This window comes from Leguminivora glycinivorella, chromosome 4 (genome assembly GCF_023078275.1).
Source record: "Leguminivora glycinivorella isolate SPB_JAAS2020 chromosome 4, LegGlyc_1.1, whole genome shotgun sequence".
Lineage (NCBI taxonomy): Eukaryota > Metazoa > Arthropoda > Insecta > Lepidoptera > Tortricidae > Leguminivora > Leguminivora glycinivorella.
Window position 1 is genome coordinate 1,930,812 of NC_062974.1, and position 27,952 is coordinate 1,958,763.

The window sequence follows — 27,952 nt, forward strand, 5'->3', positions numbered from 1 at the left end:
CCAATGAGTTTTTCGGAAGTTATGTGCGAAATGTCATTTGATATTTGCCAGTCGCTTTTCGGTGAAGGAAAACATCGTGAGGAGAAAACCGGACTAATTCCAATAAGGTCTAGTTACCCTTCGGGTTGGAAGGTCAGATATATGGCAGTCGCTTTCGTAGAACTAGTGCCTACGCTAAATCTTGGGATTAGTTGTCAAAGCGTACCCCAGGCCCTCAAGAGCCGTGGAAAATGCCGGGATAACGCAAGGAGGATGGAATGTTTTTTTAGAAACATTGTTAATAATTCAGGCTATAAATTATACGCTCTACTGCTGGACACAGCCCTCCCTCTCATGAACTTTTATGCCTGGCGTCCGCTTGGGTGGAATCGAGCCGTGTCGAATCGAGTTCTCATACATTTGAATGCGTTTCGACGCGTCGCTAATGGACGCACTTTCATAAGAAATGCAGAAGGCGAAACAATGAGACTCGGCGAGCATAGTGGACATCAAGCTTTAGAAGGCTTGGACTATCTATAGTCACCAAACCGACCAAAGAGTGGTGTACCGACCCAACACCTACTGTTCACTTAGCATGTTATCTACACATACACACACTTTACACTTTCAGCAGCGGACTGTAGCCGGGATTTGACCTGCTGCGTCTGGCTGGATTGATCGTCGGACGTAGCCGTCAGATCCACCAGTACTACCTTGTACCTGTGCAGTAAGTTTAGGTACTTTAGGTTTTTTCAAATATGTATTACCTACCGTCTACAATTTTTGACAAGGGGTACCTAATTTACTGAGAAAAGGCTTAGGTGATTTTGTCGCTCTAAGTAATAAATTGCGAAAAACCCCACGGCTCATAAAATGACAAAGTGGTAAAAGTGTAGCAACTTTTTAAGCTGCGACCGTACCGTATTTACCTGCCAGGGAGCGATAAGGGGCGTACACAAAGACCAGGTAATAAGCGTAAAACCGTACTGCTCACATTCCCTCGTGGAATTTAAACTTGCTACTTTGTACATGTATTGCCACCAGTACGTAACAATGTTAATTGTTCTAGACTTGTCCTAGCCATTATCTTAATGTATCAAGACCTAAACAAACTTTGTAAGGCATTACAAATGTAAATAATGTTGTTCTTTGTATAATGAGCACTGGGCAGATTAAGCAAATCCTATGCAAATAGGTAAACAATGCGTCATGTGTGTGATGAATCAATTAATCTACATTTATGTAGTCCAGGGTTTGTTAGAAAACTACAGCCTTGCAAATTTTGCCGATACGCAAAATTATTACGAGCAACAACAGTTAAAAGGGGATACGCGGTAGTTTATTTGTATTGTTTGGTTATCAAGCGTTCAGCGTAGTCGAAAGCTACTATCTCGGCCGCATTCCTCGCCCCGCTGCCATTCCGTTCATTCGTTTAGTTCTCAGTTTGAATTTGGCGCGCGAACAGTAGCCATCTCCCGCGCCATTGACTTGACAGCCACAGTCGAACTCGCCCTGCGGACCGCCGCCCGTGTGATGCCCAGAACTTTTTGTTTTATTTTGTTTTTATTTAATTCAGTGGTTGTACCGGACTGGTTTTTATTAAACACGAAGAGACTTTAAGTACAGTTTAAGTGAACAAACAAACAAGGATCTAATGGAATAAACAGTGGTTGATAGTAACGGTATGTATGTTTTTTGTTTTGATTGTGCGACCTCGCGGTTATCGGCGCTGTGCGAAACTTTTTTAACTTGACTTCCTTTGTTTAGGACGCTGCACCCACGCCGGTCATCGTAAGTTGTAGTACGGCGTACTACGATATTTATAATGTTCGACGAGAGGAAAGTGAATATCGAGGGTGTACCCTTGAATTCGGCGTCAGCAGGTGCGGCAAACATATTTCTGAATTCTGGCATAAATAATAAAGCGAAATCCGACGGGACTGTCATTCATCTCAACACAGGTGATTGTCAAATACCAAAGCACGGAAAACATATTCCATTCTATTTTTTCGCGCTAGTCTAAAGCTTTATTTATTTTTTAGAAAAACCTGCGGAGGTCGGCGTACATATAAACACGACACTATCGATAGCGTCTTCCAAGAAAATAAAGTTGCTATTCATACTGAACTTTTTGTTGAGTGTACTGTGTATGGTGATAAGTAGTTCCATAGCTTTTTACTACTGGAATGAGATGATTTCGATGAGAAGACAACTGGATTCGATGAGAGACCAGTTTTTGTATCAAAGTGTGAAGGATCACCAGGATACCATTCAGCAGAGTGCTTTAACCTCAGTGAGGAGTTATAAACCAGAGAGGGAACCTCGGATGGAGGTCAGTGTGGATGAGTCTAAGCCTAGGAGGTATTATGTGGAAGACTTGGGTGAAGATATGTTGCTAGTAGACTCAAGCAAAAAGGCAGACAAGACAGAGAAGACTGATGTCCCTGTGCTAGGCTTACCAATATTCCAAAAAGGTAGCAATCTAATTTCTATACCTATTTTGAAAACTTTTCCAAATGTCACCAGAAAAAGCCCTTGTTTTTTAGTTTATTTAATTACTTAATTCTTATTTTAGCAAGCAAGCAAATTTTTAATCAAAATTAATATTAATAAATCCTATTGTGTCAGTATTTGTTTTTCTTTTTTAAAGTTTCATATGAGTACATTCTGCCATTTTTACAAACTAAGCATAGCTTGACATGAACAAAACACTAATTAGTGATTATTTTATTTTCAGAACTTCTAGTCGCTCAATTTAATGGTGCTATGAATGAAATCCACTTGGGATCAAAATGTGAGTAATAACCTATCATACATCATTAAAAAAAAACTGTACCATATATGGGACTAAGTATTCATGCATGCTTACAAATGTAAACCTTTTCCCATAGACATTTAGGTCTATAATCGTTTATACTATTGACATATATCAGTTCTTATACCAGTTTCTTGATTACCTAGTTATTTATATTTTCCTGCATTTGCCATGAATGCATTCATTCATATACCATTACATAACACAACAGGTGTCTCTAAGCCCTTATTGCCAAAGCTTTAAAGTCTATTATTCCTTTAACTTTATATTAGTATGAGTAACATATTAAATGAGAAATATGTGGTTAATATGATAATTTATGTGCCAGGATGTGTGTACAATACAAAGCCTGATTATTTGCATTAATCTGTACTGTACATACTAAAGTCCACCTTTTTACTTGGTGAATAAAGTTGATAGATTATTGCTAGTGAGACAGACAGCGAAGGAAACAATGGGCAGATGGTTGGAAGCTTGCTTTAACCCTTAAATGCATATTGTTGCCATTTGGCTACAATGTATGTATGTATGTATATTTTGGCTAGTTTATAGCCAAAATATAAGCTGGACTTTTTTATTTATTTTTCTTAGATCCTACATCTCAATTACTAAATAAAAACATTATTTCCAACCATTTAAGAAAAAATGGCGGAAAAGTGTGAAAAAACTGGATGATGGTGATTTTTAGTACATGATTCAGGCAGATTTTTTCAGAGTTAGTAACTATTTTATGTTTAATCATTTTATCATAGGGGTTTCTCAAATAGTGTACCTTTTTAATAGTAGTAAAAGTTTTCCTATAAATTTTACTAGTAATTATATAATTATATAAGTAAGATTTAGCCTATTTTACTTCTAACACTGATTTAGTATTAAAATCGATGTTAAATATTTTTTTATTATTTTTCCTAGAGTCAGAAAACCATTGTCTATCACATTATTAATTTCTAGTTAAAAGAAAAAAATCATGCATTTAAGGGTTAAAGCTGTGGCCACTAGAGTTTTATGTTTTATTATTTATAGACTAAAAAATGGCGCGAAATTCAAATTGTCTGTGGGAATTAGACTAATTATAAGACAATAGGCTAGTTTCCTACTAGTCAAATCAGCTTCTTTTTAAGAACTGTCAAAACGATTTGCTAATATGGAATTAATATGAAATACTGAGGAGTGACGTCACAGTCAATTCATTTACTTAATATCTTTCTCTTTGACTTATTAAATAGAAATTATGTTCAGTAGGAGGAAGGGCATAGCGAATGATATTCCGCTTTGTGTGGTAGGGCACAGCACGGCGGATATCGTCTCGCTCGAATCTAGAGCAGAGCCCAACTGGGGTAGTACCTCCGCCTTATAGAAGACCGCAGCCAAATAGCACTAGACCCTACTCATAGAGTTGTGTTCCTGTCGGTGAGTAAGGCTGCCAGAGCTCAACGAGGGTGCGGTGTGCTGATGACGGGAGGACTTACGGAATTAACTTGTTCCGTTTATTGTCCTTTGAGTCGTCGGCAACCCGAACCCTCCTTGGAACTTGTACACTCCTTTTTGCTGTGTACTTAAGAGGCCTTATTCCTAAAGACGAGCGTTTTTTGCAAAATAGAACCTTTTTCATTCAAAATTATAAAGAAACTATAAATGATTATTAAAAAAATGATAATGTTCCTAAAAGTACATATCTTAAGCTAGAAAGTCAATTGGTACTACTTTAAAATATATCTTTTTATACTTCCGAAAAATCAGTTTTTTCGGAAGACGTTTTCAATTTTCATAGTGGGATAGCTCGTTTAGAATCGTGATTGTGCTGTTAAAAATGTTATTTGGGGTAATAAATGATCACAATCCTATTTGTTATATCCTGTACGAGTTAGCTAATACTTTGACATTTTAAGATTTACTTGAAATGGTGGATAAATAACCTTCCGTATCCTCCCCATTTTTTCGATAAAAAGAGGTTTACATTATGTATTTTTCCTGCGATTCCTGCATTTTTTGTAACTCTTAAATAATATTATCCTAAACTAGAACTTCTTATTGACCTATAAGAAAAAAATCATACATATAAGACATACCTTTCTGTCGATAGATATGTTTTTAAAACACCTAAAATTCGAATAAAAGACACTGTGCTAACGCGAGCCCGCTCAGTCTGCGCCGAGCGCTCGAAGACAACGGACCTGCGTTTGATCGTCCGGCGCACCTAGCTTTCGTAAGCAGCTCGATAGTTCCGAGAAGTGCCGTAAACTGCGACTAAACAAATCTTGATCCTTTTTACACCTTATGCAATTTTAGCATTCGACATGCTTTTCATATGCTTTTTATCATTTTGGATTTTAAGTTATACGTGAAGTTTGTTGAGAGTTTGAATTATTATTATATTTTGGGACCAGGATGAGGTTCTGGTTCTCATGATGATGGAGTCAGGCAGGAGATGTTCAACAGAACTGCTATTCTACTTATCATAACTCCACCATGTTTGGGCTCATTAGATTTGGGCTGATGAGCACCATCGATCTAGATGAGGTCCAAGGTCTCATGATGGAGTCAGGAGGTGGTCAACAGAACTGCTATTCTCCTCATCATAACCCCATCATGTTTGGGCTCATTAGATTTGGGCTGACGAGCACCATCGAACTAGATGAGGTCCAAGGTCTCATGACGGGGTCAGGAGGTGGCCAACAGAACTGCTATTCTCCTCATCATAACCCCATCATGTTCGGGCTCATTAGATTTGGGCTGACGAGCACCATCGAACTAGATGAGGTCCAAGGTCTCATGATGGAGTCAGGAGGTGGTCAACAGAACTGCTATTCTCCTCATCATAACCCCATCATGTTTGGGCTCATTAGATTTGGGCTGACGAGCACCATCGAACTAGATGAGGTCCAGGGTCTCATGATGGAGTCAGGAGGTGGTCAACAGAACTGCTATTCTCCTCATCATAACCCCATCATGTTTGGGCTCATTAGATTTGGGATGACGAGCACCACCGAACTAGATGAGGTCCAAGGTCTTATGACGGGGTCAGGAGGTGGCCAACAGAACTGCTATTCTCCTCATCATAACCCCATCATGTTCGGGCTCATTAGATTTGGGCTGACGAGAACCATCGAACTAGATGAGGTCCAAGGTCTCATGATGGAGTCAGGAGGTGGTCAACAGAACTGCTATTCTCCTCATCATAACCCCATCATGTTTGGGCTCATTAGATTTGGGCTGACGAGCACCATCGAACTAGATTAGGTCCAGGGTCTCATGATGGAGTCAGGAGGTGGCCAACAGAACTGCTATTCTCCTCATCATAATCCCATCATGTTCGGGCTCATTAGATTTGGGCTGACGAGCACCATCGAACTAGACGAGGTCCAAGTTCTCATGATGGAGTCAGGAGGTGGTCAACAGAACTGCTATTCTCCTCATCATAACCCCATCATGTTTGGGCTCATTATAAATATGTGGAAGGTCGTTAATAATAATAAATGTTTTATTAGGGTACCCCTACATGTAAAGAGGGGGCAGATATTTTTTTTTTCATTTCAACCCCAACGTGTGATATATTGTTAGATAGGTATTTAAAAATGAATTAGGTTTTACTAAGATCGATTTTTGATAATTTTCATATTTTCGGAAATAATCGCTATAACTTTTGAACCATATGTTTAAAAATATGAAAAAAATCACAAAAGTAGAACTTTACAAAGACTTTCTTTGAAAATTTGTTTTGAACTTTATAGGTTAGTTTTTGAGAAAAATACGGAAAACTACGGAACCCTACACTGAGCGTGGCCCGACACGCTTTTGGCCGGTTTTAATTTTATTTTAATACTTTTCTGTGCTATTCATACATAGCCACCCTAGGGGATTCAGTATTGACAGCTTCTTTTTTTTCTTTCTGCATATATTTGTTTCCGCTTTTAAGTTTATTGTAAATAAGACTGCTTGCACTTACATTGAGATTATAATTACATAATGCTATTAAATTAAATCTAATGAAGCGTTGTTTTATTTCCTAAATCTCAAAACCCTTTAAATCGAATATGTATAGCAGTGGTTTTCAAACTTTATGGTCTCACGGCCCTTTATGACACCTTAATTTTTTCGTGACCCCCATAGCTCTTTCTTTGCTAAATATTAGCTATATCAAGTATAACAAAACTGGATTTGCAGATTTATTTTCTGATTATGTTTGGCTATTGAAAGTAGCAAACGAGTATCTTGCCGCGATATCTTTGACGAAAACATAATTACAGCAGATAAAGTTAACGGATTTCTAGCAAAAATAGAGTTGTGGACAACATCTTTACACAATATGAACGTGAACGTAGAAATCCATATTTCTGTTATGGTGGAGAGTTAAGTCCAAAAAGTTGGATTTTGAATCCTTCTTTGAATAAGTTTTTGGAACTATCACCTGATAGATTGCTTATAAATTGGAGTTGATATCCATTTCAATTGGTGCGTTCTGGGTAATAAATAATGGCTTGATCCCATTTGCTACTTCATATTTATGTGAGCTGACATTTTCAACAATGGTAGATATAAAAACAAAAAAAAGGAATAAGAATTTGACTTTTCAAGACTTTGACTTCATTAAGTTAGAAAAAATCAAATCAGCCTGTCATAAGTTTCTCTTAAACCTAAACTTCGTGGCCCCCCAGGATAAGTGCCGCGACCCCCCTAGGGGTCGCGACCCACACTTTGAAAAACACTAATGTATAGTAATGAGCAAAAATTTTACCGCAGGCTTTCCAAACCGACGATGCTTGATCAGCTACTTTTAGAACGAACATGTACACCGTGTCCAATAAGTCCGAATACTCACATTTTACCTCAGTTCTAAAGATATAGGGATCACAGGCCATCAAATTCTTATTTAAACTGAAGAGTATATTCCTTTTAATAAAATACAAGCACAAAGTGCATGAAATTTCCGAAGTGTCTAAGAAAAACAAAGAGGTAAAGTGCCAACAAAATACTTGCTCGGCACGCAGGTGACGAGTTATTTTTTATAAGCAGAATCTGTATGTGATTAAACAGACGCCACTTGTCCAAAATAAACTATTATGGGTACCGAGGATAGATAACGTTCCGGGCAACTAGAAAAATGTGCCTAGGTTCCAGAGCTCACCATCGGCCCAGGTGTGGGATGCAGTATGTAAGCGAGGTAAACTACCTTCAGTACTTACAGATAAAAGCGTTAAAATCAACGTTTTTTTCTTTAAAACCAAGGTTTTGGAGAAAAAAATGCCTTAAAGTTAAAAAGGATGCTTGGGAATGAGTATCATGTGTCCCAACAAGACGCACCTCCAGCACATTCGGCAAATGGTATTCTAGCGTAGTTTCAGACTAATTTGGCAGTTTTTTATCCGAAACATGAGTGGCCACCCAGGCCTCCAGGTTTAGGCGTATTAGACTACTTTGTATGGTCATACATGCTTTGAAGACTAAATTTTTATAAAATCATAAACCTAGATCAGATCAAAAAGATTATTGAGAGTATTTGGGATGAAATGTGAAGAAAACGGTGCGTGCCGCGTGTGATCCGTTTGAGAAGCGTTTGAGGCTGGTAAACAAGTTAATGCTGGAGTTATTCCAAAACATTTGTTGTGAATGTAGTAAATAAGAGTGCCATTCATAAAATATAATAATAATGTAGTAACTATTTGTTCATTTTGTTTTATTGGCTATTTGTGCTGTATTCAAACTTATTGGACACGGTGTACATATTTTGATTTTCACCCTTTAAAATGTTTCTAAGACGCAACGTTTTGCAAATTTGGTCACGTCATGCACAGTTAAACTGTGGAATGAATTGTCGCCAGCGGTATTTCCGGACCAATGCGACCATCAAACCTTCAAGAAAAGAGCGTACATCCATCTCAAAGGCCGGCAACGCACCTCCAACACTTCTGGTGCTTCTGGTGTCCATGGGCGGCAGTGATCGCTTACCATCAGGCAGCCTATCTGCTCGTTTGCCTCCTATCCCATAAAAAAACGTTTAATAAAAACACCGCCGCCTTTCGGGTTGTGGTGAAAGCTACTTGCGAATGTTGGATTATGTAGAAATGTGTAGGTATTTTTTAAAACTGCTTTTAATGCTTTAATTATTTGATGGCAACACAAATCAATATACGTATAACGCTAAGGTTTGAGGAGTTTCTCAATTCCTCATGAATCCGATTATAAGAAATCGAAGCTTGACAAACTTTGACTTGAAAACTCAATAATTATGCTTAACAAACATAACTAAATAAATGTCACTGTTCTGAACTTAAATGCATGCTTTTCTTACAAAAATACCAAAGTCACTATGAGTGTGCCGTTCAGATTTGAGGAGTTCGGTTCTGACCATCATCAGCAGTTCCACTGCACCAAATGTCACTGTTCCGGACGTAAGTGCATGCTGTTCTTATAAAAATACCAAAGTCACTATAAGCGTGCCGTTCAGATTTGAAGAGTTTGGTTCTGAGTGTTCTGACCATCATCAGCAGTTCCACTGCACCAAATATCACTGTTCTGGACTGGACGTAAGTGCATGATGTTCTTATAAGAATACCAAAGTCACTATAAGTGTTCCGTTCAGATTTGAGAAGATCGGTTCTGATCTGACCATCATCAGCAGTTCCACTGCACCAAATGTCACTGTTCTGGACGAAAGTGCATGCTGTTCTTATAAAAATACCAAAGTCACTATAAGCGTGCCGTTCAGATTTGAGAAGTTCCGTTCTGGCCATCATCAGCAGTTCCACTGCACCAAATGTCACTGTTCCGTACCTAAATGCATGCTGTTCCTTTAAAAACACAAAAATCACCATACGTATGCCTTTCAGATTCGAGGAGTTCCCTCGATTACTCCAGGATCCCATCATCAGAACTGGGTTCTGAGAAAAATGGGACCAATCTGTATTCATATACATTCAATATTTTTTTTTAATCGGTCCAGTAACAACGGAGATATCGAGGAACAAACATAAAAAAATGGAAAAAATAAATAAACATACAGACGAATTGAGAACCTCGCCTCAAATCTCTCAGATTTGAGGCGACGGTTAAAAGTGACACATCATGAGCAGTTCCAATGCACCAAATGTCACTGTTCTGGACGTAAGTGCATGCTGTTCTTATAAAAATATGAAAGTCATCACTATAATACTAGGTTATCTAAGAAAAGAATATAACTGTGATAATTCCCGAAAATATTAATATTATCAAAAAACGATCTTAGTAAACCCTTATTCATTTTTAAATACCTATCCAAAAATATATCACACGTTGGGGTTGGAATGAAAAAAAAAAATCAGCCCCCACTTTACACTTTACACTAATAAAACATTTCTTTCCATTTAAAAATATTTTAAGCGGGTTACTCACGTATTAAGTCGATATAGCGTTCGACATGTTTCGGCTCAATTTCGAGAGCCTTTCTCAAGAGTAGCGACACCCCCGTCGTCGTGAGTAACCCGCTTAAAATATTTTTAAATATGTATGAGTCTCACGGGAGTTTTATAGTTAAAATTTCTTTCCATTTTTGCATTTGCTGTTCTTATAAAAATATGAAAGTCACTATAACTGTGATAATTCCCGAAAATATTAATATTATCAAAAAACGATCTTAGTAAACCCTTATTCATTTTTAAATACCTATCCAAAAATATATCACACGTTGGGGTTGGAATGAAAAAAAAAAATCAGCCCCCACTTTACACTTTACACTAATAAAACATTTCTTTCCATTTTTGCACTTTGTTGACGTGATTGATATACATATTGTTACTAAATTTCAGCTTTCTAGTGCTTACGGTTACTGAGATTATCCGCGGACGGACGGACGGACGGACGGATGGACAGACAGACATGGCGAAACTATAAGAGTTCCTAGTTGACTACGGAACCCTAAAAAACAGAAATCACTATTAAACTATTCTCTAATTTCAAGTTCCTAACTAAAATTTTCCTAATAAAAAAAAAACAAATTGATCCCGCTACAAACTTTCACCCCCTTTTTCCCTCTACTAGGGGTGTAAATTTTCATAATCGATTCTTATCTCTTCGAAATTTTGTTAATGCAATCTATACAAATTTCGACTTTTTAGCTTTCGTAGTTTCGGCTCAGCGGTGTTGGTTGTTGAATCAATCAATTAGGAAACCTGAATTTATATATGTACATGTAGACTAATACTATACTTTTACTACATTCATATACCTTATTTACTACTACCATACCATGAATATGAAATTAAATAAAGAGTCCCCATATAAAATTGAAAATTATGTTATTAGCAATTTAATTCAAAACTATCAAGATTATTCGTGTCTGCGTTGAAACGCGCGTTGAGTTGCCGGTGCTCGCGTACCGAGCGCCAACGCCATCTATCGATGGCCGTTTCGTGAAATTGATGAGCGCTCTAAGGAGTAAGGGGTCTTAACACAGCAAAAGGGAATGTACAAGTTTCTAATGGAGTGGCAACGCGCATGTGACACTGTTTGAGTTGCAGGCGTCCATAGGTTACGGTGACCGCTTTACATCAGGCGGGCCGTATACTTGTTTGCCACCGACGTAGTATTTAAAAAAAAAAAAAAACATAACCACTGTCCATATTTTTCTTCTAATTATGTGGTGCTTTATTTTGTGCACTGCATAAAATATTTTTTTAAGTATAGGAAACTAGCCTATTGGCTTTTGCCCGCGGCTTCGCTCGCGTTAAATTCAAAATTGCGAAATGCTCCATACAAACTTCCACCCCCCATTTTAGGAAAGTGGGGGTTAGAAGAGACAGAGTGGCTTATGTCACTCTCCATCCGTTCAACTATCTCCACTTAAAAAATCACGTCAATTCGTCGCTCCGCTTTGCCGTGAAAGACGGAGGGAAAAAATATTTTTTTTAAATCAAAAATTAATCAATTTTTATCACACTGCTCTCGCGTTTTGTATGGACACATTTAAAGACATAATAACGGCTTATTAGTAATTAGTAATTAGCAATAAGTGCGAATGAAAAGTCATTTGCACTTATTGCTGCCGCTCACCGCTGTCGCTTTTTTCCGACTGCCACGGAAAAAGGTACAATAATGATATTATGTAATCGCGTTCGATCTGTTAGTGACATAAAATATACAGACCTTAATGTCAATTGTCATCCGTGGCGTTTACGTTACCGGCTAATCGTATCTAAAACGTCTAAGTGCTTTTTCACATTATCCGATCCGATATCGGATGTCGGACCGATATTCCATACATTACAAGCGCCATCTTGGATTTTTTAACCCCCGACGCAAAAACAACGGGGTGTTATAAGTTTGAGGGGTCTGTCCGTCTGTCTGTCTGTCTGTCTGTCTGTCTGTCTGTCTGTCTGTCTGTCTGTCTGTCTGTCTGTCTGTGTGTCTGTGGCATTGTGACTCCCGAACGGATGAACCGATTTATATTTAGTTTTTTTTGTCTGAAAGCTGAGTTAGTCGGGAGTGTTCTTAGCCATGTTTCATGAAAATCGGTTTACTATGTCGCAGTTTTTTCAAAATTTTAATTTTGTGGTTATGTTATTCTATTGAAATCCTTCCGACATCCGATATCGGATCGGATGATGTGAAAACGGACTAAATCTGATGATAGCGGCCCAGTAGCCCGGAATGCGATAGGCCCAGTATCTAATTAGTTCCACGACAATTAAGTAACCAGACGATGTAATTTGAACCCAAGTTTATGGTTTATGTTGGTCGGCCTTAACTGCTGGCCAATTTGAATAATTACTTACTTGCAATATGAGTAAGATGCTAAAAGGTTTTTTAAATGCATTTGTTGCGATCGACGCAGCGTTGAACGTTTGCGATCGGTGGACTATAGGAATAACCTAACCACAAAATTAAAATGATGGTTTTCATGAAACATGGCTAAGAACACTCCCGACTAACTATGCTTTCAGACAAAAAAAAACTAAATCTAAATCGGTTCATCCGTTCGGGCTGCGATGCCACAGACAGACAGACAGACACGTCAAACTTATGACACCCCGTCGTTTTTGCGTCGGGGTTTAAAAATATAATGACATGTCAAGCGATCTTCGACAAGTTTACGTGAGTTACCCGATTGAACATGTTTAATATGACATTAATGACTGTGTTACGTACGACTGGCTTAGATTGCGTATCGTAATAGTTATTTGTTATACAAGGGGGCAAAGTTGTATTTTAACGCCGAGTGTGGAATTGAAAAACGAGCAAGTGAAAGGATTCTATAGTTGAACCACGAGCGAAAGAATCCTGAACTTGCGAGTTTTTTAACACACGAGAAGTAAAAATTTGCACCCGAGTGTAACACAAAACTTTTCCCCTCACTATAGCGAGGAAACTACAACGCAAAAAATGTGTTTATCACAGCTTCCAGTAGTTCCACAGGTGGTAAATCATCATTATTATACTAGATTCACCTACTTTTATCAATTTTAAAGCAGTTAATTTGACTTTATTCAAGGTCAAATTACTTTACTCACTAGTGGATAAAATGCGTTTTTATATTCAAAACACGTGTTTCAATGAGGTCTATATTCGACAAAGAGATCGGCAAAGGTAAGTGCATACGTGGCTCTCACGTTGCTTATGTCCATGGGCGGCGATGACTGTTTCCCAGCAGTCGGCTCGTTTGCTCGTATATCTTAAAAAACATAAAGTTAATAAACTAACTATCGCGGTTATATCTACAATAAATATTTTAAAGATTAGGGTTTATAAGGATTAGATTAGGGAGGATTTAAGGTCGATCATTTAAAAGTTTTTTTTTAAGTTCTAGTTTTCAAAGTAGAACAATGTTTAAAATCACCGTCAATAGAAATTATCAACAATGTAAACAAACCATTTTATAAAATATCAATATTCTAGCTCAATTTTATTATTTTAAAGGTTGAGGATCATAATGTGATATGAATTGATTAAATAACACATGGATTTAGCCAGTATCTATTAGCCTATGAGTTAGAATGGAAATTAAAGACATTTTGACTAAAGATTTGTTTACATTGTTCACAAATTCTATTGACGGCGACTTTAACAAGAAACGTGTTATATTTTTTAACCACCGACTAGAGATTACAAAATAAAAAATATCTAGGTAGGTACATATTTAACCATGGTTAAAGTAACAGACACAGGTAGTTCTTAATACCTATTACAATACAAAAAGAAATGGCCATAAACCAACTTCTAGAAATGGATTATTTTTACGGACAAATAATCGTCAACCTAAAATCGTGATTGTGCGAAAGACGAAAGACCTGCATTTGGATCTTATCATTTGCAATTATTATCTTTTGATACGTTAACTGCGTACTAGTATGTTTTCGATACCCTTATAAAAATAAAAACAATAGTTTAAAGAAAACAATATGTGACGTTATCTAGGTAAAGGGACCTTATTGTCGATGGCGCTTACGTCCCACGGCGTCGTATTTGTATACGAATATCGCTCATCTAACCCTACGCCTCAGCCTCGAGAAGATTTCAGTCCCCCTCAGTTGGGAGGGGGTATCCACTATGGGACCGGCAAGAAACTCGGCGGGCAACTTCTTTTCAAAACATTACATCTTATAATTAACATGCATTAAATAACAACATACAATTTAACATGCAAAAGTATTCATCAAAGAATATGAACAGACTAGGTACTCTATGGAAATCAATTTCAATAAATTATATTATTGCTTAATAATACGTCGTTCTTCTTCAGAGAAAACATATCAAATTGTCATAGAAGAAAAAGATAATATGAATCTCAATATCATTAAATATGTAATTTACCTACACAACATAAAATATAAAATATTTGATGTGCTTTCTTATCTGAACTGTGTCCTCTATACATAATACAATTATTTTAATTGCTATTCGTTTTTTGTAGTTTCTGGTTCGGGCCATGCATGTTTGTCTGTCAAATAGTCCTCGACTCTGTAATAAGCCTTTAACATCAATGATTTTTTTAAGTAGTTCTTAAGAGCTGGGAGGGGTAATCTCAAAGCAGTGTCAGGTAACTTATTATAAAAATGAATGCATTGCCCAACAAATGACTTCTGTACTTTACGGACACGAAACTTCTTTATGGCAAGCTTATTTTTGTTTCTAGTAGCCTCAGATAACGCCACATATACTAATATAGATATCTCCACGTTTCTTCGTGGAACCACAGATCAAATAATACTAGTACAGATACCTAATCCCATACTAAAAATGGGCGCCGTCCTAAGTATTCTAGACCTGTAGGCTAAATTTAATCCACACTCAAAGAGCTAGATGGCGCCAGTAGCCATGCGTGGCCAACAAAACTCTTATCAGTATCCTACGTCGAAATAGTCATCAAACTGCAACATCTTGCGACATCTGTTTTAGCTTTCACGCACTAAACCTATAACGTCACATGGACGTTTAAAGTCGAACATTACTAGATGGCGTTGCCGTGCGGCTTGTATGTGTGCTCGCCGCGTACGTATAATATACTCGCTCTGTCCGCAACACATGCAAGCGGAATTGAATGAACGAGATCCGCGGCGCCCCACCCCGCGCCCCACGCCCCGCGCCCCGCGACCACGGCGCCGGCGACCTTGAGTTGAGAGGCCCCAGCCCCCGACCAAAGGATGCATTGATTTGTTAAAATTTAAAGCACTCTAAAGCAGGCGCGCAGTTAATTAGAAATATGGAAATGAATATTATTATGTAAGAAATACATAAGTATAATAGCTAAGAATGTACATGTAGTAAACATAATGAACAAAATGTAAAGTACGTATTTGATAAAACATTTTCGAGAGTAATATTTTTATTCATAAAATTGTGCAAACACTGCAAACTTAATTTAAACTCCGAAACTATTTATTTTCTGAAACATGGTATGAAATGTTGTCATTACGTCCTTTTAAGTTAAAATATGCTTCCCGGTACCACAACATAGTGTAATTTAAAAATACAGATATAAAATTATTAAAACACCAAGACCAGACAATTTAAGCCTGGCGTCCACTAGGCGCGCCGATCGAGCCTTGGTAACCCTTAGGCCGTTTTTACATTCTCGTTTTTAAATAAAAAAATCGTATTGTTTCTTACTACAAAAGGTCCTTTCTCATTGATAGATGTCGAAAAGTGAAAAGTAAAACCCTTGTTGAAAAATTTAGGTTTTTAGAAAAAAAAAACGTTTAAACTCTTTTTAAGTGCCAGTCTGAAAAAATATATTCAAAAATATAAAATACATAGTTATTTGTTATACAAGAGTGCAAAGTTGTATTTTAACGGCGAGTGTGGAATTGAAAAAACCGGCCAAGAGCGTGTCGGGCCACGCTCAGTGTAGGGTTCCGTAGTTTTCCGTATTTTTCTCAAAAACTACTGAACTTATCAAGTTCAAAACAATTTTTCTAGAAAGTCTTTATAAAGTTCTACTTTTGTGATTTTTTTCATAATTTTTAAACATATGGTTCAAAAGTTAGAGGGGGGGGACGCACTTTTTTTTCCTTTAGGAGCGATTATTTCCGAAAATGTTAATATTATCAAGAAACGATCTTAGTAAACCCTTATTCATTTTTAAATACCTATCCAACAATATATCACACGTTGGGATTGGAATGAAAAAAAAATTAGCCCCCACTTTACATGTAGGGGGGGTACCCTAATAAAACATTTTTTTCCATTTTTTATTTTTGCACTTTGTTGGCGTGATTGATATACATATTGGTACCAAATTTCAGCTTTCTAGTGCTAACGGTTACTGAGATTATCCGCGGACGGACGGACGGACGGACGGACGGACGGACGGACAGACAGACATGGCGAAACTATAAGGGTTCCTAGTTGACTACGGAACCCTAAAAACGAGCAAGCGAAAGTATTCTATAGTTGAACCACGATACACAACAACATTTTCCCTCTCTATAGCGAGGAAAGTACAACGCAAAAAACGCGTTTATCACTGCTTCCAGGAGTTCCACAGGTGGTAAAACATCGTCATCACTAGATTCACTATATGACTATATTCAAGGTCAAATTACTTTATCCACTAGTGGGTTTTTACCTGCTGGTATTGAAGGACAAAACGCGTGTTTCCGACCTAGCGAGGAGAAAAATGCAAAAATGTTGTGTGTTTTGGTTTGGTTTGGTCGAGGGGGGGGGGGGAACTGATGTGGTTAATAAATAATTATATTTGTACAATAATAATGTTTTAAAATGCTGTTGCGCTTCGCGCGACGCAAGTGCGGCGTCGCGTCGAGGTCTAGGCCCACTCCGCCGCAGATCGGCGACCGAGCGCGCATTCGTGTGCGTTCGGAAATCCTAGCCAGTCGGCAATCGTCGCGTCTCATACTTCCATATCGATAAGGTTTGATTTCGCATGCATCGCATCGGTCGTGCATGTGGCAAATGTCGGAAGGATTTCAAAGGCAAAAATCAAAGATGGCGGCTTCAATGTATGGGATATCGGTCCTACATCCGATATCGGATCGGATAATGTGAAAACGCACTAACGGTTAATGCTTAGGCCGTTTTCACATTATCCGATCCGATATCGGGTGTCAGATCGACATTCTACATCCGATAAACGCTTCCGATAGTGTCGGATGTACAGTCAACCAATTGGAACCCTAGGCCACTCTACAACCATGTCAAAATGACAAGCAGTAAGAGGTTTCTTACAATCTGATTTATAACGTCACTATGACATAGTTCTACAGTGGCCTAGGGTTCCAATTGGTTGACTGTAGGTCCGATAAAAAGCATTGTTCCAAATCAATGAAGTATGATTTTGTATCAAAAAGTATTTAAAAAATGTTTTATATTTAATAATTATAAGCACTATATTCCAAATATTATATTGTAAAATTAAAATAACGGCATAAAAAATACTCAAGAGTGTCAGGCAAAATAAATAATTTTACATTCAATTGTATCTACTAAAAGATGATAAAACTAGTATCCACAATTCGGACCGATGCATTACAAACTTTTTTTTTTCAATGGAAATTCAACTAATTTCAACTAATTTGAATTTCGATCATTGGCAGCTGTTTAATAGAAATAGACGACATTTTTGTCACGCACACTACTACAAACGTATACCTACATTATTAACGTACACAAACAAATATTATCGGCTGACAGCTGAATATTCTACGAACACGCGAGCCGGAGCGAGGCTGCGCGATTTTGGTGACGCAATCATAGACTAAAAAGTTAACCGCGCAGATGTGCCATTTTCATTGTTCCTACTAATGTGTTTCACCTCTAATAGATTTGCGAAATATATTTATTTCAATTTGGAAAATTATTAGGTAACTACTTACTACTTTATGAATTATGTTACTATAATATAAAAAAAAAGTTAATTTGTTTATTGATTGTTAATAGTTATTGAGTAAAATTGTATTTTTAGCACGCTCACTTTTTGCTGTTTTCTTTGGCCTGGTCATGAAAAAAGAGAACAATGGATACCTACGCTTTGTCCAAAAAAACTGACCGCACTATATATATATATATATATATTATTATATATAAGTATATATTTGTATTTTAAAGAAGAAGATAAATCTTCAAGAAAAGAGCGTAAGATGGGTGCATCTTAAAGGCCGGCAACGCACCTCCAACACCCCTGGTGTTTCGGGTGTCCATGGGCGGCAGTGATCGCTTACTTTGTATTTTTTAAGTTGTAAATAAATAAATAAATAATTTTGACAGGCGGAATATAATAATGTGTCACATCTGATGGTGGACTTACTACTCTACGCGTAAATTACCGCTTCGCGCACTCCGCGCATTTGTCAGCTTGTGCAGAGTTTCCGTCTGGCAACGTCGCCTATAGTACGTAGTACATATATCTCAATGAACGGAACGCACACAATCGCACCGTTTCGTTGGCAGTATACTGTAGATAGTGACAGCTCCATCTAGTGACAATCCATCCATACTATATACTTATACTATAATATACTATATATACTATATATACTATACTATATAATATTATAAATGCGAAAGTAACTCTGTCTGTCTGTCTGTCTGTCTGTCTGTCTGTCTGTCTGTCTGTCTGTTACGCTTTCCCGCTTAAACCACGCAACCGATTTTGATGAAATTTGGAACAGACAATCTTTAGACCCTGAGACAGAACATAGACTACTTTTTATTACGAAAAAAAGGGATGAAGGGGTTGAAAAAGAGGTTGAAAGTTTGTATGGGATTTCTTAATTTTAAAAGATAAAACCATGAAACTTTATATTTTAGCACTTGATAAGAAATCATTAAACATCTTGATAAGGTCGAACGCGATTAATTAACATTATTTTTAACTTTTTTCTTTTTTTTTGTGTGTCGTGCGGTGGGAAATAAACATTAACTAAAAGCGGGTAGATTATATTTATTTGTCTACCCCGAACATTTATATAAATTAATATCGGGTAGTTTTGTGTTGTTTACATCTCCGGTGACATTTTGCTGGGACGTCAGTCTTCCGCGACCACGGCCAGTGCAACCTGGCCGAAACGTTGGGAAAAAAGGTAAAAATAATGTTAATTAATCGCGTTCGACCTGTATGTGACTTTAAATATGTGTACAAAGCGCGAGAACTTAAAGTGTTATCTTGATAAGGGATAGGGATAGCGATAGGGACAGCGATAGGGAAAGCGATAGGGATAGCGATAGGGATAGCGATAGCGATAGGGATAGCGATAGCGATAGCGATAGCGTTAGCGTTAGCGTTAGCGATAGCGTTAGCGATAGCGTTAGCGATAGCGTTAGCGATAGGGATAGAGATAGGGATACGGATACGGATACGGATACGGATACGGATGCGGATAATATGGGTATCGTTAGAGGGATACGGATAATCGGTCGGCGGTCTCTTACAATCAATGTGCTCTAAGACGATCGTTGTTTGCTTGCTTGAAGATTACGTTTGCGATAAGTATAAGCAAAATGTAAAAAATTGTAAGGGATAATAGAAAAAAGTACTTTTTACCCACTGATCATAGTGTCGAAATACGGGCTATGTGGGATGTTTATAAAGGTTTCCCCAGCGTATATAGAATTACCTACGCTGTGGTCGATGTGTAATATTTCTACAATCATTGCAAGCAAAAGTATTATGTGCAATCGAAATAATCGCAGATAAATATACCTACAGAGAAACCTACGGATCCCAATGAAAATCTTAATGAATACTTTTATTACGCGGGCGAAGCCGCGGGTAAAAGCTAGTATGCAATAAAATTTAGGTAGCTCGATACTGTCGCGCGCAGGTTGTTCACGTTGTTGCGTCATAGTCAGTAGCAATATATTACGTGATATTATTTCTTTGAAAATTTCTAAAATAATGCATTAAATTTGTGTTGTCATCGATGTTTGTATTTAATTTATAATGTACTTAATTTATGACGCTTCAAATACCTTTAAATCTATTTGATAAAAAAATAATAATCGTCAATCGTGACACTTAGCGCCATCTATGATTTCTATTTGGAAATAATTTTGCACTGTTCCGGATGAGACCCCATGGTGGAACTATTCCGCATTACCGTCAATACCTTATTATTTGGAGCCCGTCGTGTCCCACTGCTGGGCAAAGGCCTCCCCCCAATTTTTCCACTGATCTCTATCCAGTGCTATGTCTGACCATTCCTCCAAGAAGGAGTCCAGTTCATCCCTCCATCGCCGGCGGGGTCTGCCGGATCCCCGATCAGAGTTTTCGGGCTCCCACACTGTAGTGAGTTTGGCCCACAACTCATTAGGCATTCGGCAGACGTGACCAGCCCAGTCCCATTTTAACTTGGCCGCCTTCCGAGCTACATCGGCGATTTGAGTTTTAGAGCGTAGCGTGGTGTTCCGTCAATACCTATTTTCATATATGTACTACACGAAAAAAGTCTCTAAAATGTACATTTATAAAAAAAAATTGTACGGAACCCTCGATGGGCGAGTGCGATTCTCTCTTGACCTTATTTATTTTACACAATATTTCATTAGCGCCAAATAATTTATCCGTACCTGTAGTTAAGTTAGCTAAATAGTTCCAGTAAGGCCTAGTTAGTTACCCTTTGGGTTGGAAGGTCAGATGGCAGTCGCTTTTGTAAAACTAGTGCCTACGCCAAATCTTGGGATTAGTTGTCACAGTGGACCCCAGACTCCCATGAGTCGTGGCAAATGCCGGGATAACGCAAGGACGATGATGACCTGTAAAGTCGCCGTCAATAGAAATTGTCAACAATGTAAACAAACCATTCTATAAAATATCAATATTCTAGCACAATTTTATTATATTAAAGGTTGTGGATCATAATGTGGTATGAAACGATTAAATAACACATGGATTTAGCCAGTATCTGATGAGTTAGAATGGAAATTAAAGACATTTTGACTACAAGGTTTGTTCACATTGTTTGCAATTTCTATTGACGGCGACTTTAGTTAGGTTAGGTATATCAAAAATTCTATAAGATTTAAAGCCATGGTGCATTGGGGTAATTTCGAAGTAAAGGGGAATCTTGATATGATGGAAATAATGGTGGTTTTTATAATACCATCGAAATTAGACGGCTTTCGAAATTACCCCAATGCACCCCATCTAAATTATTATATCTACTGCGTCGATTGTGCATATTAGATTGTTAAACATCGTGGGAAAAATCAAAACACACTAACGAATTCTATTGTTTTTAATAAAACATGATAAATAAACATATAGTTCAGTCACACTGTTATCATATCACCCGCACACTACATGCATTATCTTCTATCCCACTCAAAACAATAATAATGCCAATTAAAAGGGAATAAGTAAACCTGATTAGATAATACTCTACTAATTATATCCTTGAGTACTTTCTATTTATAAAATGACATCATTAGGGAATTTTCGTTAATTAGTTAAAAGAAAAAGTGGATTGCCCTTCGGTCCTTAGTCTATAATTAAAAAGGTCCCTGTTAGGGACCGGCCACACTTAAGAGACGCATGTCCTGAGGTGCGGAACGGACGTCCGCGCCACGCCGCCTGAATGTAATTCAAAAAACGTCTCCTCAGTACATTTTGTATAGGAAGGACGTAAGACGCGCCCCAGGTGGCGTGGCGCGCGCCGCGCCGCCTGGGGGCGCGTCTTACGTCCTTCCTATACAAAATGTACTGAGGAGACGTTTTTTGAATTACATTCAGGCGGCGTGGCGGAGACGTCCGTTGCGCGCCCCGAGACACGCGACGCTTAAGTGGGAACGCTACCTTAAAGAAACCTCAAAGCTCTGTCAAGGGTCAATCAATACACACATTAAGTTTAAGAGGGCTCCATAAGTTTATAGCGATAAATCGCATGCAATTCGGTCGTTGGAAATCCATCGTCCATGCACATCCATACTATAATATTATAAATGGAAAGTGTGTGTGTGTCTGTTTGTCCGTCTTTCACGGCAAAACGGAGCGACGAATTGACCTGATTTTTTTAAACGAAGGATAGTTGAAGGGATGGAGAGTGACATATGCTATTACTTTTTGTCTCTTTCTAACGCGAGCGAAGCCGAAAAGCTAGTCGCAAATATTCCCATATTGCTTATGGAGTTACTCGATATTGCTTTTTTAGGGTTCCGTAGTCAACTAGGAACCCTTATAGTTTCGCCATGTCTGTCTGACAGATATAAGAAGCGCTTGGCATCCGTTGGCTCGTTGGGTGGACGACATCCGGAAAATTGCGGGCCACAACTGGATGAGACTAGCTCAGGACCGGGACAAGTGGCGTACTAGAAGAGAGGCCTATGCTCAGCAGTGGGCGATAAAGGGCTGATATGATGATGATGATGTCTGTCTGTCCGTCCGTCCGTCCGCGGATAATCTCAGTAACCGTTATCACTAGAAAGCTGAAATTTTGTACCAATATGTATATCAATCACGCCAACAAAGTGCAAAAATAAAAAATTGAAAAAAATGTTTTATTAGGGTACCCCCCCTACATGTAAAGTGGGGGCTGATTTTTTTTTCATTCCAACCCCAATGTGTGATATATTGTTGGATAGGTATTTAAAAATGAATAAGGGTTTACTAAGATCATTTTTTGATAATATTAATATTTTCGGAAATAATCGCTCCTAAAGGGAAAAAAAGTGCGTCCCCCCCCCTCTAACTTTTGAACCATATGTTTAAAAAATATGAAAAAAATCACAAAAGTAGAACTTTATAAAAACTTTCTAGGAAAATTGTTTTGAACTTGATAGGTTTAGTAGTTTTTGAGAAAAATACGGAAAACTACGGAACCCTACACTGAGCGTGGCCCGACACGCTCTTGGCCGGTTTTTACCAATAAAAATCACTATCAATCAATCATTTCAAGCCATGTAGCAACCATGAGTTTTTTAAATTTATGTTACTTTGTATCGAGATCGAGAACGTCCCAAATGAAATGAGACTAATGTAGGTTTGGAGAAAGTTCCTTCAAACGGTTACTTACTGCTTACTGTAAATTTTCCGTGTTATTCTCGAAACAGTTTAAAGATCTACAAAACCCTTAAAATTAACCATTACATCCCAATTGAGAGATTTAGGGCCAGTTGCACCAACCACATTTGACAGACACATCATCGTCACGCAGCAGACGTCTATGGAACTTCCCATACAATAAAATTTAACGAACGTTTTAACGGTGCCAGACGATTTGGTGCAACCGGCCCTTATAATATCACGTAACGAGGCATTTTTAATGTTTTTGTTGACTTCAACTTACGCTCCGTCTTGCGTGAGCGACGGGCGACGCGACGCGACGCGACGCGATGCGACGGCGATGGCTCAAGGTCATCGCGTATCCATCGCGCGAAACTTCGGCACTAGCATTTTGGTGATTAGAATCACAAGATTCGCCGTCTTTCACAATGTGCAAATGGTCTAGCGGGTTTGACTTCTAGGTGGAATCGTTTGCGCCATGAGTGTCGTGAGTTCGAATCTCGGCTCACGCAATCTTTTTGCATTTTTATTTACTTTTTTTCTTTTATGTTCTATTAGCTTTTGCCCGCGGTTTCTCTTGAAAGACGGACAAACAAACAGACACACACACACTTTCCAGTTTAATCAGTATGGATTATTTGATTTTGTTTACCTGCTTATTTCTTTCTCTAAGATTCTACTTTCTTATTTTTTTTTAAGAACTCCGGGTTTTATACTAACAAGGAAAGTTTTAAGTAGCACACAATAATACTGCATTTTGTTTTTATTAACTTAATGTTTATTTTAATCCATACTAATATTATAAACGGGAAAGTGTGTGACTGTGTGTGTCTATTTATTTGTCCGTCCTTCACGGCAAAACTGAACGACGAATTAACGTATACTATTTACTTATAACGAATGCTATTTACTTAATGTTGAAATGAAAAAATGTCATACAGTGTAACCCAGTGTTTTTTAATGCTGCCATCTAGTGTCGACTGGCATAACCACTACACTAAGAGCCCTTATTCCTTAGAGCGTTCATCAATTTCGTGAAATAGCCATTGATAGATGGCGTTAGCGCTCGGTACGCGAGCCACCGGTAACGCAACACACAGGCAAGAATGATCTTGATAGTTTTGAATTTAATTGCTAGTAACAATTCTTTTGGTTTCATGTGATAACTTTTTTGTAAAGTTTACAAGAGATAAGAATATATTATTATTATATGGTACCTACTAATTGTAAGTAACTTAAAATAAACAGTTTCAAAGAGCTGAGCTGTGTGCAAAAAATTACATGTGTTATTGGCCCGGCTAATGAGATCAAACATGGTCGAGTTACGATAAGTAGAATAGCAGTTCTGTTATTCATTTCCTGACTCTATCATGTGACCTTGGACATCATCGAGATCGACGCTGCTCATCAGCCCAAATGTAATAAGCCCAAACATAGTGGAGTTATTATGAGTAAAATAGCAGTTTTGTTGACCATATCCTGACTCCACCATGAAAACCAGAACCTCATCGTGGGGGCCGGTTTTTGAATCTCACATATGGGATTTGTCACTGAAATACCGGTTGAAAACAGTGAATTGCTTAGTATTTTCAGTGACAATTTTCTGAATTCGAACGCGTGAGACTCAAAAATCGGTCCCCTGGTCCCGAAATATAATAATAATTCAAACTCTCATCAGATTTCAAGTAAAATTTCTTGGATAAAATTGCATGTGTAAAAATCAGGCGGACCGTATGCCTGTTTGCCACCAACAGGATCAAGATTTGTTTAGTCGCAGTACCTATACAGCACTTCTCAGAACTATCTAGCTGCTTACGCTTACGAGAGCACGGTGCGCCGGACTATCGAACGTAGGTCCACTGTCTATGAGCGCTGGGCGCAGACTGAACTGAGCAGTGAGCGGGCCCGTGTCAGCAGTGTATTTTATTCGAATTTTATGTGCTTTAAAATAGTACATTACGATACAAGTGCGTAAAAAAGGAAGTTCGAAACGAGTGGCGATAAATTAAAACACGACCGAAGGGAGTGTTTTAAATCGACACGAGTTACGAATTTCCTTTTCGCACGTGTATCGTACGACGTTTTTCAGTACAGATGAGCCTCCGAACTTTCGACCTGGCATATAATGAACCACTTCTCGAACTAGTGCGTAAAAAAACGACCATCTGTACTGAAAAATATCTATCGACACAAAGGTATGTCTTATATGTATTTTTTTTTTATATGGCAACAAGAAGTTCTGGTTTAGGATAATATTATTATTTAAGAGTTACTAGTAGAGCGGCGAGAGGGTCTCGGAAAAAATTGATGTGACTGGAGAGTATACTGCTGACAAGTGGTATCGTTGTGATCGGTAGACTTTACTGAGTACGAAATAATGACTTGTCGCATTCTCAGACTGTGGGGGGGTTAACTATGACGTCACAAAGATCGCGGTCCCGGGTTTCAATTTTTTGCCAATTTGTCTAGAACCCCTTATCCAATTTTGAAAAATGAGGTGTCGATTGAAAGCGTATAACATGCTGATTAAGATTTATTATATGTGAAAAGTATAGTTTTGTTAGTTATTTTTTAATTAATAATAATGCAAAAAATACTTTTTTTTTACTCTCTTTTTTGATTTTTGTGACTCAAAAAGGCAATGAAAACGGCCACTTAGCTAAAAAATATGTTATATAAATCATTTAACTACATTATTAAGCTATCTGTTGCTTTTTAAATTTCTACGATCGGATAATAAATAAGCAAACTACAACCACATACCTGTAGACGGGGAGTACCGCTTGACACGCGTTCCCATACATTCGGCGTCTACCAAATTACACCTCGCGCAAAATTCGTTTCAAGCAGATATACCTCTAATCTTATTCATCGTAACCTATCAATATTGGTATCATTTGAAAGTACAATTAAAGTACTTTAAGAAACAATGTCAATCATTTTCTTAAAATCAATAATCGCCAGTCTGCGGTGGTTACAAAGGAAAAAAGTGGGTATGCAATTTGACTGGTTTCCTAGGTTTGATACCCTAGACGAGTTTAAAAGGGGAGGTAAAGGTGACATATGGGTTGTTCTCTGTAGGCCTAGCACATGATGGCCGCGGGAGTATGTCGCCGCGAGATAGACTACCCGTCCTTATGTCATTAATACAGTTAGAAGAAGACGTGGCATCTATCTCGCGGCGACATACTCCCGCGGCCATCATGTGCTAGGCCTACTGGCCTAAAAGCTATACAGAGGGTCAGGGGAGAAAAAAACTAGGGTTTACGTTTAGTTTTAAGTTATTTTTTCTTTTATTTGTTGATTTTATTGTGTTTAATTTTTTTTGTAATTTTATCAAGGATACACGTTGGTTTCTTTTGCTGAAAATTCCCTTTTTTATGAGAAATGTTATGAATTTCATGGCATTTTCCGATAGAGACTAAAATTAACTTTCAAATAAGGCTACATAGTCATACTGATACATAGTCATACCCTTAATATTATATAAGTAAAAGTATGACTATGTGGCCTACTGATACATAGTCATACCCTTAATATTATATAAGTAAAAGTATGACTATGTGGCCTTATTTGAAAGTTAATTTTAGTCTTTATCGGAAAAAGCCATAAAATTCATAACATTTCTCATAAAAAAGGCAACTTTTAGCAAAAGAAACCAACGTGTATCCTTGATAAAATTACAAAAAATTAAACACAATAAAATCAACAAATAAAGGAAAAAATAACTTAAAACTAAACTTAAACCCTAGTTTTTTCTTCCCTGACCCTCTGTGTAGCTTTTAGGCCAGAGAAAAACCCATATGTCACCCTTACCTCCCCTTTTAAACTCGTCTAGGGTATCAAACCTAGGAAACCAGTCAAATTGCATACCCACTTTTTTCCTTTGTAACCACCACAGACTGGCGATTATTGATTTAAAAAAAATGATTGACATTGTTTTTTAAAGTACTTTAATTGTGCTTTCAAATGATATCAATATTGATAGGTTACGATGAATAAGATTAGAGGTATATCTGCTTGAAACGAATTTTGCGCGAGGTGTAATTTGGTAGACGCCGAATGTATGGGAACGCGTGTCAAGCGGTACTCCCCGCCTACAGGTATGTGGTTGTAGTTTGCTTATTTATTATCCGATCGTAGAAATTTAAAAAGCAACAGATAGCTTAATAATGTAGTTAAATGATTTATATAACATATTTTTTAGCTAAGTGGCCGTTTTCATTGCCTTTTTGAGTCACAAAAATCAAAAAAGAGAGTAAAAAAAAAGTATTTTTTGCATTATTATTAATTAAAAAATAAGTAACAAAACTATACTTTTCACATATAATAAATCTTAATCAGCATGTTATACGCTTTCAATCGACACCTCATTTTTCAAAATTGGATAAGGGGTTCTAGACAAATTGGCAAAAAATTGAAACCCGGGACCGCGATCTTTGTGACGTCATAGCTAACCCCCCCACAGTCTGAGAATGCGACAAGTCATTATTTCGTATTCAGTAAAGTCTACCGATCACAACGATACCACTTGTCAGCAGTATACTCTCCAGTCACATCAACTTCAAAACTAGACGACTTTTTTCAATTCCGCCGCCTTACTATACAATAAATGCAGGAATCGCAGGAATTACAATGAACGCCCCTTAAAGAGTAGTCTAATTATATTTTTTTTGTATGGGTACCTTTCCTTGTTAGTATAAAAGCCGGAGTTATTAAAATAAAATAAAAATAAG

General features: G+C 37.7%; 1 protein-coding gene across 1 annotated transcript in view; it reads left to right on the forward strand.

Moving 5' to 3' along the window:
• Positions 1-1,307: 1,307 nt before the first annotated feature.
• Positions 1,308-27,952, forward strand: part of LOC125225872 — a 53,687-nt gene continuing 27,042 nt past the window's right edge. The window contains 4 exon segments of the mRNA XM_048129749.1: positions 1,308-1,661; positions 1,747-1,862; positions 2,022-2,453; positions 2,717-2,773. Coding sequence (XP_047985706.1) covers positions 1,805-1,862; positions 2,022-2,453; positions 2,717-2,773 — 547 coding nt within the window. The 5' untranslated portion in view covers positions 1,308-1,661; positions 1,747-1,804.